Source organism: Myotis myotis, unplaced genomic scaffold (genome assembly GCF_014108235.1).
Source record: "Myotis myotis isolate mMyoMyo1 unplaced genomic scaffold, mMyoMyo1.p scaffold_m19_p_18, whole genome shotgun sequence".
NCBI classification, from domain to species: Eukaryota; Metazoa; Chordata; class Mammalia; order Chiroptera; family Vespertilionidae; genus Myotis; species Myotis myotis.
The window spans coordinates 32,967,847-32,982,725 of NW_023416322.1; the positions used below are offsets into that span (position 1 = coordinate 32,967,847).

The following is a 14,879-nucleotide window of genomic DNA, read 5'->3' on the forward strand; positions in this document are numbered from 1 at the left end:
ACTGTGGGTCGCGAACAATGACAATACATCCTGCATATCCGATATTTACATGACGATTCATAACAGTAGCAAAATTACAGTTATGAAGTAGCAACGAAAATAATTTTATGCTTGGGGGGGGGGGGGTCACCACAACATGACGAACTGTATTAAAGGGTCGCGGCATTAGGAAGGTTGAGAACCACTGCTAGTCTGGGGGGGAAAAAAAAATTGGAATCTGAGATCTTGGGTGAGTGAGGTGGGTAAAACAAAAAATGACTCGATTTCCTTTCCTTGGTCCCACCGTGTGCAGTAAGACTGTTGCAAACAGCCATCAAGAGACGTCCTAAAGGAAGCACTTCTGAGTTCCCGGCTCCCTTTTCCTCACCTTCCCGGGCCCCACCCCCACCCCACCTGCCAAAAGAGCAGCAAACTGGGCTGCCAGGTTGGTGGAGTTGGTGATCGTCACACCACATTCCTGGGGCCGGACACAGGCTCAGAAACAGCGCCCGAGCTCCGCGCCTCGGAGAGAACAAACAGCGGTTGAGATTTTTAAATCATGTGGCCCAGCATGCAGCCACGCCAGCTTCCCTGCTGCTCCGAGGCTCCACCGGCACAACACCCCGGATTCATCGCCACCAAGGACTCGGGGTGTCAGGACCCGGGCGCACGCACCGCCAAACCGGGGCCCCATCCAAACCAACCCCACCCACCCGGACGGTGTGCCTCCCCCCGGGCACGCTCCGCGCGGCCGGGAAGGTGAGAGCCGCGGCGCTGGGAGGCCCTGCCCCCGCTCCTCCCGGCCGGGACCTGGCATTCCTTCGCGCGGCCCCTCTGCGGTCCGCAGCGGCGAAGGTTGGTCACGAGCAGCCCGCCCTCGGTTCCCCTTCAACCCCGGGAAACGCGGAACCAAAAGGGCAAGACTGCCCGACACCCCGAACTCCAGGCTCAAGGAAGGGAGTTTCTGAGACTTGCTCCCCGGCCCGGGGAGGCGTGTGTGTGGAGCCACCCGCCGAGGGGAGCCGGCGGCGGGGAGCGCGGGGGAGGGGACGCGCCCAGGATGTCCAAACTTTCGGGAACCGAGTGGCCTCGCTCCGATCCCACGACAGAGCCCGGCCCTTCTCGCACGGAGGGGGCGGAAGGGTCCCCCCAGGTGGCCGGGCGGGGCGGGGACGGCAGTGCGCGGCGTGGAGGCAGCACCCCCCCGCCGGATACTCACCACGCGCGGGGGCCGCGCGGCACAGCCAGAGCGCCAGCAGCACCCACAGCCGAGCCGGGCGCAGGGCGGGCATCTTCTCGATCGCCTCCTCCGCCGCCGCCGCCGCCGCCACCGCCGGGGCAGATCCACATGGGGAGGGGGTCCCGATCGAGGAGCCCCCACTTTCTCTCCCTCTCTTCCTGCTTCTGCGGATCACAGCGCCGCGCTGCACCGCGAAACTCAGGCTCCACTCCCTGCACCCCCAGTCCGCCGTCCCCGTTCCCGGGCCGCCGCCTCAGCCGCCGCCCGAAGTTTGGCTGCAACTTTCTGGGCTGTGCAGCGAAGCAGCCTCGTGTGTCCTTCCGCCTCGGCCGCCTCCTCCCACCTCAAGCCCCGCCCCCTGCCGCCAGCCCCGCCGCGGCCGCCTCGGCACCCAGGGGTTTCCCGCAGGAAGAAGCGCCGGCCGAGCAGCGCGCGGAGGGATCTGCTGGGAGCTCCCCGACACGCCGGCCGCCCCCGGCCCGCGGCGCGGACCCGCGCGCCCCAGCGAGCGCCATGGACGTGGGGGCGCCCGTCGAGCCCGGCCTTTGCCGGAGGCTGACGCTGCACCGCCAACACGAGGGCTTCCGAGACCTTGAACTTGCAGGGACGGCCAGGCCTCACCCAGGGAGCTAGGTACCGTCCCCAAACCCACACAGCCGCACGCTCCCGGGCTCCCTGAGGGAAGGCGGTGGAGGACCCGTGCTGTCAAGGAAATGGGGGGCAGGGCGCCAGAGCCCATTGAGAATGTGGGCACCCTTCGCGTACTCATTCATTCACTCGTTCACGCGTTCGCGCGCGCACAGTGGGACGGCACTGAAGACGCCCGAGGCACCAGCTACTGCTGAGCCCCGAGGGTTTGCGGCTGACGGCGGCGGGCCTCGGGGCCGACCCTCACGGAGGAGCTGGGATGAGGGCAGATCTTACTAGGGAAAGGTCAGCCCCATGTGTGAGGACCAGGGCACCAGCGAGGGCTATTCCTTGTAGCGTCGTTTGCAATGGCCCCAAATTAGAAGCAACCCAGATGCCCACCCATAGAAGAACGAGGGTATATTTATCAAAGGAGACGCAGTACACCAATGGGAAAGACTGCATTCACATATGTCACTAGGGACACATCTTAGGAAACAAGATGGTAGTGGAAAAAAAAACAAAACTCGTTGCAGAGGAGATATAAAGTATATATATAGAGAGAGAGAGGGAGAGAGGCCAGATTATTATGACCACCACCCCATCAGTACAATGAAGTGAATTAGTTATGCAAATAATAATAATAATAATAAAACCTTGAGAGTATTTGCTTAGGAAGTTTTCAATATTCAGTATTTTTGGAAGTGTCAATGAAGTACTGATGAGGTGGTCATAATAATCTGGCCACTCAGTGTATATATATATGTATATATGTGTGTGTGTGTGTGTGTATGTATATATATATATACACACATATATATATACACATATATATAAACACACACACACACACATATATATATATTTAAGTTTTTTCATAACAATACAAAATAGTGCTGATGGATGCAGACCCCCCAGTGTGTCGTAAAACAATAGAACCAGAATATTGGTTGCTTCCCGGTCAGGAGAGTGGGGGATGTGATCAGGCAAGGGTACTAGCAGGCTTGTTATTTGTAAGAAAAGGGCTGAAAGCAACAACCACAAGAGTTTGTGTGGGCGCAGCACCCCAGGGAGCGCCACCATGAGAGCGAGGGGAGCAGCAGGGGACTTGGGCTCTGTTACCAGCGCCAGGCGCCACGGAGGGAAGGGCGTTTGGGACCGGATCAGGCAGGACTTTGAATGGCAAGTTGCAGACGGAGAGGGGTGCCCCAGCCAGGCGGATCCGTTGGTTGGAGTGTCTCCACACACCAAAGAGGCGGATGGTTCAGGTCCCCGTCAGGGCACATACCTAGATTGCGGGGTTCCATCCAGGTTGGGGCCTGTAGGGGAGGCAGCCGATGGATGTTTTTCTCTCTCTTCCTCCCTCCATCTTTCCCTTCCCCTCTCTCTCTCTCTCTCTCTCTCTCTCTCTCTCTCTCTCTCTCAAATCAAATATATCTTCGGGTGAGGATTTGAAAACATTTTTAAAGGAAGGTTGTTCTGATAACCCTGTAAAAAATCATCAGGAACAGAACGTGAGCTTTTGTTCACCAAGGGCCCGTCGGGTCTGTGAAACAGTCCAGGCAGATGTGAGTTGATGAAGGCCCGAATTAATGAGATGGATGTCCAATGAAAAGAAAGGGATGGATATGAGACGATCTTGGGAAAAAAGGGGGCTGGGGGGGGGGGGGGCAGGCAGAGGGAGACTGGCAACTCTATGTGACTAGTTAGATGTGGAGGTTTGTGATCCTGTTGGGAAGGGAAATCCTATTCACAGAGCCTTCCCTGGCTCCTACAGGATAAAGTCCATACTCCTAAAAATGATAAATACAAGGCTTTTTCTTCACGGAGTCCCCTTGCTTGTCCTCTCTGCCCCATTGTGAACTTTACACAATGATAGTATTGAATGACTCGAGATTCCCCCAAACGTATCTTCTTGGTTCCGTCTCCGTACCTTCTGTTCCCTTGACTTGGAATGACTCTGGTAGTTCCCTTCCCTCCTGCTCTTGGTGAACTTCTAATTATTCCTCCTTCAGTCCTGAGAAGGCTTTGCCGACACTGTAACCAATTCCTCCCCCTCGCAGACAGTCCCTCCACTGTACTCCTCCTTTATCTTACACTGTGTCTGTTTTCACACAGGACTGTTTGTATTTCCATCTTTTCCACTAGATTAGGAGGTCCTTATGGACAAGGACCATGGCCTTATTCATTCCTCGTGTCTGTCACATAATAGATGGACTAGAATGTGAAACAACACGAAACAAGTACAAAGTTAGTGTGCTCACAGGCCCGTGAAATTCCCAGCCGGATGGGAATAAGCACTTTATCATAGATCAGCAAGTGCTCTTTATTAAAAGTAGTCACCTTGGGATGCTGGAAACTCTTTTCAAAAATAACATAGCCAAATTGTTTTTGGAATTTCCCTTGTGCAAATATGTTCAGAGAATGATAATAACATTACTTTTTATTGGCTGATGCATAGAGTTATCAGTTTGTTCATTCTATTTACTTACTAAATACACTTCATAATAACTTGGCTGTACACGAATTTTAAAAATCACCTGCAAATATTAGATGTATCATTATTAAAATACATTCAAAAGGATGTAAACGTAATTATCCCCAAAGAGCAGTTCCAGAAAGACTGTGGCGATGACATTACTGTGACAAGAGGTTCACAGTTTCTCGAGGTGATTGTTTTGAGGAAAGCCAATATTACGTTAACTTACAACCTTTTTGCATCTATTATAATTAAACTTATTGCATACATTCTCATAATGACAGGAGGAATAAAGAGTAATTGTTACAAGTGAAAGTAGAGGCTGTAACTGAAAAGGTGTTTTTAAAGACATGTTTTGAAAGAAGTTATGGATATAAATGGCTAAACACAAAACAAAACAAAAAAAGGAGCTGAAAATCAAGAGAAGAAATTGTAATCGGCAAAGACTGAGAGATGAGAATAAGTTCATCCAACCCATCAACCGGCATTTGGATGAATATTTACCACAGGCCAGATCCTGTATGAAGAGTAGAGGGATAAAGACACAGGTGTGACAGCTGAGGGCCTGTGAGTCCTGCCCCAGCCCAGGGATGGTCAGGGAAGGTTTCCAGGGCAACTGCAACAGCTGGACTAAGAAGACCAAAAGATTAATCAGGTAAAGAAGCAGAGATTTCTCATGTTTAGTGATCTAAGCTGTCCCAGGCAAGGGAGTAAGTATAGAGGTAGGTGAACAGTAGAGCCGAGAGCCTGGTCCCTAAAGTAGGAAGATAAGGACTTAGGCAGGGGCTGTGGGAATGCAGAAAAGATGGGCATTGGCCCCAAAGACTACTTAATTGCTTCAATAAGAGAGGAAAGGTTGATCAAGGAATTAGCAACTTCAATATCTTGAGGCATGATGGACATAGGAAACACAGGGAAAGGAAAAGAAGGTTAGATAGATTAGATAAGCAGGCAAGATAAGACAGCAGTGTAGCCGGAAGCAGGGAATCTGTCTTGTAGCAGCAGGGACTGTTGACGTCTTTAGGGAGAGCTGGGAGTAGTGGGACTGATTGAAAGGATGGACTTGCACTGAAATATGCGTCTGTCATTGGCCTCTCCCCAAATTCCATGGTGCGCATTTAGGCGACCATTTCACTATGTCCCTGATCCCGATCTGAAGCCAGAGGGTCTTATGGTGGTGTCTCGAAACTCAAACAGCAGCTGAGGACGTGAAATGCCAGGAGCTGCCTGGAGATATTAGCCCCAAATGTACTCGGCAGCTTCATTGCTCAGCTGGATTGGGAATGGTCCTCCCCAACCAAGAACAGTGCTCCTAGTCAAAGCAAGTCCTACTTTGTAGGAGAAATTAGCCGAAAAGTATTAGGTGATCCTATAAGCCTGTGGCCGGCAAACCGCGGCTCACGAGCCACATGCGGCTCTTTGGCCCCTTGAGTGTGGCTCTTCCACAAAATACCACGTGCGGGCACGCAGGTACAGTGCGATTGAAACTTCGTGGCCCATGCGCAGCAGTCGTTTTTCGGCCTGCACGAGTCTATTTTGAAGAAGTGGTGTTAGAAGAAGTGGGGGTGTGTTCGCTGAGGTCGACCCCTTAGATTGAGGACATTTTTAGCAAAGGCCAGCTTAGGAGTACCCTAATTAAGTTAATAACAATGTACCTACCTATATAGTTTAAGTTTAAAAAATTTGGCTCTCTAAAGAAATTTCAATTGTTGTACTGGTAATATTTGGCTCTGTTGACTAATGAGTTTGCCGACCACTGCTATAAGCTAATCATAGCTATTGCCATTCCTTAAACTCCATAGCTTCACTGATACAAAGAAAAATGGGATCTCACAAGCTTTCATCTGGAAAAAAAAAATCTATGTTCAAGCTCAAATTAAAATGTACAGACCATTAGCAGTAGAAAAACATGAGTAAGGGCCAACACTAGTTTTCATTTTAGTCAAAACTAAAAATGCACACATAAGTCTTTACTAATTGAAACTCACAGGTAAAATTGCCTCTCAAAACCAGAAATGCAGAATTGGGCACCTAGTTTTTCTCATGTCTGTTCTCTCAGATCCAATGGTCTGTAAAAACCCCTCAAGGGCAGGATCCTGTGTTATTTGTTTATTTTGCCCCAGTTCCTAGCACAATAGTTAGTACACATCCGTGCTCAATGTATGTTTTAAGTAAACATACATTGAGCATCTATATCTCTATGAATTGGAGAGAGATGCAAAAGTGACAAAGTCTAGGTGTTTTGGAGAATCCTAGGCAGAATCAGTGACACTCTAGATGGTGTAAAAGAGGTTCTGGGATACATAGCAAGCATGGGTTGAGCTACTCCACACATCTCACCACATACCCCAGGAACCCGGGGATGTGTGATGAAGTGTTTACGGAAGCATGAATTAAAATAATGCCTTGCATTCATGCAGTGCTTTAGGCTTTCCAGAAACACTTTTAAGTATATATCTCATTCGATTCTCAAAGCAATCGTGGGAAACAGCCAAACCAGTCATCATTATCCCCATTACACAGATGAGAACACTGAGATAGAGCATAGGTGTCTGCCCAAGGTTAAATAAGTAATTAGTGACAGAGCTGAGATAAAACCCCCAGTTTCTGACCTCTGATTCAGTTTCATTCCATTCTGTCCTTGACCGTGTGAAGTACATTCAAGACGATTTTTAGTGTAGGGACTTCCGGGCAAAGGTCCGCCAGATTCTTACGACTTCCATATTGGTACAGAACAGCTGGCCCGCTGTAATTACAAAGCCTAAGTAAGCACATACATTCTTTGCTTTAAAAGCATTTTTGGAGAGTTTACCCTCCGCAAAGCACATCCTTGACTCTGTGGCAATACAGACATGTATCAGCCTGCACCTCAGAGCATTGAGGAGGCCACAGAGCATTGAGGAGGCCAAGGGGACAACACGCCAACAACAGAACTACAGCAGAGATAAGGAACAGGACTAAGGGGGAGTAGAGAGCACTGTGATTCATTCTAAGGCCACTCCCATTGTGTTCGGTCCCCAGCCCGCGAGAGATGAATGAACTGAGATGGCCTATGCAACTAACCTGTCAGCAGTGTAGACAAGAGCCGCCACCTGTTCGTATTTGTAAACTCACAGGAGTTGGTTCCTTGCCTTCCCTAGAGCACAGAACAAGTGCATGTTCTGAGAGGTCCACCAGGCTCCGCTACACAGAGGACAAGTTCTGGAAGGCAGGAGTCAATCTCAACATCAAACTACTCTTAGAATTAGGAACCGTTCCGACCCTTTAAGTGAGCATCAGCACAATGGTCTCTGCTCCAATGAAGAGTGTAAGCAATATAAGAAAGTGTAAGTTGGGCTTCTTGACATATGTTTGCCCTCTTAGGCATATGATTGTTTCCATTTAATACCAAGGAGAGGAAAATTTAAGCTTGTCCTTACACAACTAACTCTTCTCTTGTATATGTACTATATGATGAATGGCACCTATAAAAGGTACCTAGGAATCTAAAAGTCTCTGCTATCCGTGAGATCAGCAGGAAAGTTAGTATAGGAATGCTCACTTTAGCCTTATCTGACTTAAATTTTCCTTTTAAGTATTTTGTGCTGGGAGGGATTACACTTCGATCCCTAAGTCAGTGTATACTTCTTAAATGTAATGATGTAAAAAAGGATTGGCCTGTACGTAGCAGGGTATCTCCCCAACTCAAGAGCAGCATAAATCCACAACCGTGTAATTATGAAACCACAGTTGCAGTGCCTCAGTCACTACAATGGTTATACAACTCTGGCTATTTGTGAAATGTTAAGGTGTTTGTTCTCAGAGACTTCATTTGTTTCTACCCAGCATGCTCAGGTTCTTCCCTCACAGGTTAGCCAAGAGATTCTTCAGCAGTGAGGTTCAGACATATAGTTTCCACCTTAAAGAATGGGGTGGAAAAGATCTTCATCCTATCTGAGGGCAGATCACATCTGAGTCCCCCCCGAAGCAGAAGAAAAGAGAACACTTGTGTGGAATTGAAAATGATTAACTAAGTGTGAGGATGGGGGCCTCAAAAGTAAAGTAAAGAAATCCCATTTTTAAAAGTAAGCACTGAAATTAAGCCTCCTTCTAAAGTAACTCATCAGGAGATAATTATTGGCTGGCAACTGGTATTTATAATAGAAGCGTACATGGCCTTAACGATAGGGTTTGCTTCTGAAAACATTCTAATTAAAAAGGGAAAGAGCGATTTTATAGGAAAGTACAAATCAGTGTTGTGTATGTGTGCTAATGTGTGCAGGGACGGAGGTGGTAATTGCTGGGCTGTGGTGCGTACGTGTGCTAATATGTGCAGAGACAGAGGTAATGGCTGGCTCGGCACAGGTATCTGTTGCTGAAGATAATGACCTTGTAAATGTACAAATAGTTTCCAACAAAGCTGAAAATACATCATTATTATTCACCAGTGTGGAATGGAATGCGAAATTGGAACTCAGCAGGTGTGAGTGGTGGCTGGACCTGGTCGGGATACCAACTTGTTTTTGTTTGTAATTATTCTGATTTCTGCACTAGAATTTGTGGGGGTGATCACATTGTAAGGTATAAAAATGTGGAATCACTATATTGCACACCTGAAAACTAATATAACCAATATCACATTGTCTACCAACTATACTTTAATATCAAAAATAGATTAAAGAAATAAAAAGAATAATGTAATATGACTACGCTATTCTCTTGTCCAGACCACTGGCCAGGTCATTTTTCTGCACACCTTTGATTCTTTCCTCTTATCACACTCACTAAAAGTCTAAGCAAGGCAAGAAGAACAGATGCCAGCAAGTCAAAGAATGCTTCCCACATTGAAATCGACATCTGGGTCCAGGAAAGGACACCTCATGGCTGAGAAGAGCCCTGTGCACAGTTCACACCTCTGTTGGTTTCTTTTGCAAGATATAGTTACCTCAAAAGAGCCTTCCTTAATTGAACTCTTATGGTCCTCAATCCTCGTTCATTTTTTAAGTAAGTGAAGACATGGAGAGGATGAACACAGACTGACTTATGTAAACTCCTGGAATTAAGAGACCACCTTCAAGTTTCAAAAAGGCAAACTTGGGACATGCCAAAGGTAGTATAGTTCCTTACTCATCCACCACTTGGGCTTTTGAGGAGAAGAGGGGAGTTGGAAGAGTTGAAGAGAAGAAAACCAGGGAAGAAGAGCGGGAGAGAAAGGTGAAAGGGTGCTCTGGAGGGTATGCACCAGTTTAGACATGGGGAAGCTGCCCAGACACTAGCAAAAGAAGAACCAATGTGGAGTTCCTCCTTGCACGCCTGCCCCTTCCCTCCTGAAGGCCCCGGGTGAACCCACAGCATTTTTCGAGCGGTGAGAGAGAACTGCCCTCAGACACCTCCCTGAACTCCCTCCAAAGAATTCAAAATGCCCCCAGTCCAAATCAGTTCCCCCATGTCAATAGTTGTGCATAAAAATTATAATAATCACATTAATACAGGTCAGAACAGTAAATATTTATGGAGGGCTTACTGTGTGTACCTACTTTATTGTTTGCAATGCTCCAACCAGTGTATGAGCAGGTATTATTAGTCCCACTTCACAGACACACAAAGTGAAACCTGAGACGTTGTCCCAAAGCATTCAGCCGTAAACAGTGACACAGCCCAGGTCCGTCTGACCAGCTCCAGTGGCACCCAGTTAACCCCTGTGTGATACGCATGCCTCCCCACATGTCTCTGCCTCAGGGATGCGACCCCATCCATTGCTCAGACTACCCACTTGAGCATGGAGGAAGTCCTGTAGTCATTTATTGTAAATCTGGTCTCCCGAGTTTCTTGAGACAAAGGCTTGATCACATGTGTCCTTTATGGTCCCCTGCAGCATGATGCCCAATTTCTTGTCAGCTCCCAACGGGGCAACTCAAGAATGTCATGTCCCTCCTTCTGCCTCCCGGAGGAGAGAAAGTCAGACAGTTTTGCAGGTTGGTTTCACACTACCACTTTTTATTTTGAAATACTCTCTTCTAAGTGTATCTAATCAGAAACAAAGCCAGTAGATAAAGAACCAATTCTATTTATTGCCATATCTTTGTTTAAACTGTAAACAAAAAAACCCCACACATACTATTTAAAAATTAAAGGGAAAACACCTATAATACCACCACCTATAGCATTTTGGAATATTTTATTTAGTTGTTCCTTCATATGCACATTTCAAATAGTTATGATCAAGACATACATGCAGCTCGATCCGTGTAGCTCTGTGGTTGAGCATCAACCCAGGAACCAAGAGGTCATGAGTTTGATTCCAGGTCAGGGCACATACCCGAGTTGCAGGCTTGATCCCCTATCCCCAGTGCGGGTCGTGCAGGAGGCAGTCAATCAATGATTCTCTCATCATTGATGTTTCTATCCCTCTCCCTTCCTTTCTCTCCAAAAATCAAAACATTTAAAATATATATACACACACACATACACACACACAAACACACATGCAGTTTTTATCCTGCTTTCTCGGCTAGTTCATATGTTATAAATCTTTTCCGTTGTTGTTACATAGTTGTTAGTTTCTGCATTGTGTTTCAGCACTGATGATAAATGGAACTAGAATGCCTTCTATGTTAGTATTGGGCTCTGTGTCCAGAGCTGTCTATCTTATTGCTGAGACATCGCCTGCAGACAGCCCTCCCATACTGCTTCCATTGCCAAGCCAGCGGGGTGAATGGGTGGGCCCTTCAGCAGCTGCTCTCTAAGCTCACTACCATCCCCACCACTACACCCGTGGCATTTGCAAAACTTCACCACTCTCCTGGGGGCCTCTTTCTGTTCCCTGTTTCCTTCCCAGCAAAAGGCTTCACTTCCCACTTCAATGAAGACATCTCCTAGCTCAAATATCACCTCCCCTGTAAAACCTTCCCTAGCCCTCCCACTTCTACACTGGGGGGAGGGGGAGGGCATGAAAAACTTCCCCAAACAACTCTCAACACCACAATTTATCTCTCATGCACCCACCTTTACTTCCTGTCCTTCTATCTCAGAGAAAAGACTTCCCTTCATTCCAATGCTCGTCCTTCTGCTCTGGCCATTGATTTCACCTGCTTCTGCCTTTTGCAAGACCATTTTGCCATTCATTATCCTTTTGCCCCCACTGTCATTGTCACCCATCTCTTCTCTGCTGGTCTAATCCCTTCAGCCAACAACTTTTTCTCAGCCTTAACGCATTACACACCACACACATGATTAATTTGGCTCAGGCAAGTTTCTATTTCTTTTCACTCCCAAACCTCTTATCCCTTACTGTTCTTCCCTTCTCAAAACCTGGGATCACTTCCTTGCTGTACATTTATTGAACACCTGCTATGGGAAAATAGTGAGGAAGTATATACTGGTATGAACAAGGCAGTCCCTTCTCCTGAGGTGGGGAGACAACTAGTAAACCAAAAAACAGAACACAATAAGTGTCATAATAGAAATACGTGCAAAAGTACCCATACCTGTAGAAGGGCTGTCTGGAGAGGAATTAGAACGGCTTCCTTGGGAGGTGACAGGAGTTAGGCCTGGGACAGTGAATGGGATATTGCCAGGTAGAGACTGAGTCAGGGAGAGCCCACAACTGACAGAGGAAACCATAATATTAACAGTTATTTAGGGAATACCAGCCAGCCAGCTCAGTTACCGCAAGAGTTGAGTGCGATTGCTTTAGGTCAGTGATGGCGAATCTCTGACACTCGTGTCAGAGGTGACACGTGAACTCATTTTTTTGGTTGATTTTTCTTTGTTAAATGGCATTTAAATATATAAAATAAATATCAAAAATATGTCTTTGTTTTACTATGGTTGCAAATATCAAAAAATTTCTATATGTGACACGGCACCAGAGTTAAGCTAGGGTTTTTCAAAATGCTGACACGCCGAGCTCAAAAGGTTCGCCATCACTGGTTTAGGTCGATGGTTCTCAAACTTGAGCATGCATCAGCATCACCCAGAGGGCATGTGAAAGCACACATTTCTGGACTCCACTCCCAGAGCTTTGGGGTGGGGTCTGGGAGGAGGCTGGGTAATTTGCATTTCCAGCCGGTTCCCAGGTGATACCAGTGCTGTTAGTTTGGAGAGCACACTCTGAGAACCACTGGCTTAGTAACTTGGCTTCTGCTTGAATTGTCCTAGTAAAATTACTTTTAGATGTCACCGAAGATCTTCGACTGCCAAATTCTCAGTCCTCATCTTTCTGGACCTGTTGGCAGTGTTTTTGATACAATGGATGATTCCTTAACTGTCCTCCCAGTTTCCAGTCTCACCTTCTTTCAATCCATTCACAAAACTGCCCCAAATACAAGAATAAACCTATCACTTTGTACTTAAAATCCACCAGTGGCTCCCCATTTCCTGTGGTTAGAGCCCAAATTCCAAAGTCTGAGACAATAAAAAAAAAAAAAAAGCAGCAAACAAACTGGTATTCTGGCCACATTTGCCTCTGCTGCTGCTACCCCGTATTGCACAGTTTATGTTCTAGGCCAGTGATGGCGAACCTATGACACGCGTGTCAGAGGTGACACGCGAACTCATTTTCTTGGTTGATTTTTCTTTGCTAAATGGCATTTAAATATATAAAATAAATAAAAATATAAACCTTTGTTTTACTATGGTTGCAAAGATCAAAAAATTTCTATATGTGACATGGCACCAGAGTTAAGTTAGGGTTTTTCAAAATGCTGACACGCTGAGCTCAAAAGGTTCGCCATCACGGTAATCTAGGCGCATCGACCTACCTGCCAGTCCCCAGATGTGCTGTGAGCTCATATGCTCTTCACCTCTGCATATGCTCTTTCTTTTCCCTGGCATGCCCTTACTCCCTCCCTTTCTCCACCCCAGCTCCCCCATGCCCTGTGGAATTCTAGTTCAAGGCCTAGATCAATGGCATCTCCCCTGGGAAGTCTTCAATTTTGTGGTGCCTTTCCCTGAGCCCCTCTACAGTTGGTTACTGCATATTATATATGCCATTTAACACTTAGTTGGACATGAGACTACTGTATTAAGACCTACTTGAGTGCAAAGTCTGATTCTGTCTTATTATTTTAAAATTATAGTTGACATACCATATTAGTATCAGCTGTACATATAATGAGGAGACAATTATATACCTTATGAAGTGAACAGGATAAGTCACGTACCTATCTGACACCATACATAGTTATTACAATATTATTCACTATGTTCCCTATGCTGTACTTTATAGCCCATCTATCTTATTTTTTTAAAGATTTTTTTTTTTTATTGATCTTTAGAGAAAGATGAAGAGAGGACGGGGAGAGAGAGAGAAACATTGATGTAAGAGCGAGACATCAACCAGCTGCCTCCTGCACACCCCCTACCAGGGGTTGAGCCTGAAACCTGGGCATGTGCCCTGACCAGGAATCAAACCCAAAATGTTTCAGTGCATAGGACGATGCCCCAACTGAGCCACACTGGCCAGGGCTATCTTATTATTTTTGTTGTTCTCATAGAAGACATCCAATGTAGGTGTGTAGAATGAATGTTGGGTACACAGGCAATACATAATTAATGGTTTGAGTAGTTACTTGCTGCCTCCCCAGTGGAACCCAGCAGTGGGCAGGCAGGCAAAGAGGAGGAGGAGAGCACGAAGAGCAGCTTCGTTAATGAGCACCAGCAAAGGTGCCACCTCACACCCACCCGACTCCCTGACTGAGAGGATGAACCATAGGCTTTTATTTCCCATGACTCTCTCTTTCTTTGATGGCATACCGGTTTGTCAGCTCCATGGACCGAGGCAGTTATGCAGCTGCCTTTCTTGCTTTTGGCAAACTACTCTCCAGAGGCCTTGTCCAGAACTAGGGCAGGAAATGCTTTGGTTGCTTGGCTTGGTGAGCACATGGCCAGCAGGCAGCCACTCACCTCTCCTTTCTATGCTGCTGCTGAAGGAATGCTGCATGCTCTCTGCTTTTGGGAAGAACAGATTGTGTCCATTTCTCTCTCTCTCTCTCTCTCTCTCTCTCTCTCTCTCACACACACACACACACACACACACACACACACACACACACATTCTGATTTCTGTGGTGGTCATATTCTGCAGAAGTAAAATAGGCCTGAATGCCTGTGTGGCCAAGCTGCATTCTCCTCATTCTCTAATGATAACCATAAGGTTAAGAAAGCATCTAGCAGCCAGTGAGCTCAGAAGGCCATGCCTTTTGTCACCTAGCCTTTTCCTACCTCCGTGCAGATAGATATTCCTATGAGAGAAGCCATCTATGAAAGCACATAGTGACTACTATGTGCTAGATGTTTCCACATATGATCCTCACAACATTCCTGCAAGGCAGATCTCTTTTTCTCCATTTAACAAACAACGATACTGAGGTTCAAAGAAATGAAATTACTTATCCAAGATCAATAAGCTAATAAGTGTGGTAGGGGTAGGATTGGAACCCATGTTGTAATGATTCCAAAGCCTGTATGTTTTCCATTATTTCTACCATGCTGGAGGAGTGAAAAAGCTGAAAGTTACAGAGTCAGCCAGTGTCACAGGGATTAAATTCGAGGTGTCCTGATTTCCAGGGAAGC

General features: G+C 46.8%; 1 protein-coding gene and 1 long non-coding RNA gene across 8 annotated transcripts in view; one reads left to right on the forward strand and one right to left on the reverse strand.

Annotated features, from left to right (window-relative positions):
• The window catches only part of NOTCH2 (notch receptor 2), a 130,874-nt gene extending 129,355 nt beyond the window's left edge, over positions 1-1,519 (reverse strand). For 2 of the 7 annotated variants that reach the window (XR_004973369.1, XM_036344190.1), the window contains exon 1: positions 1,199-1,499. Coding sequence is in view for 4 of the 7 variants with exons in the window: in XM_036344190.1 (XP_036200083.1) it covers positions 1,199-1,271 (73 nt within the window). In the remaining 3 variants the exon portion in view is untranslated. Of the gene's footprint in view, positions 1-1,198 lie in introns of all 7 variants that reach the window. The other 5 variants (XR_004973367.1, XR_004973368.1, XM_036344185.1 and 2 more) reach the window with 5 other exon arrangements.
• Positions 1,520-1,537: 18 nt separating this feature from the next.
• The window catches only part of LOC118673436, a 64,942-nt gene continuing 51,600 nt past the window's right edge, over positions 1,538-14,879 (forward strand). Inside the window, exon 1 of the long non-coding RNA XR_004973370.1 lies at positions 1,538-1,852. This is a non-coding gene — a long non-coding RNA (uncharacterized LOC118673436). The remainder of the gene's footprint in view (positions 1,853-14,879) is intronic.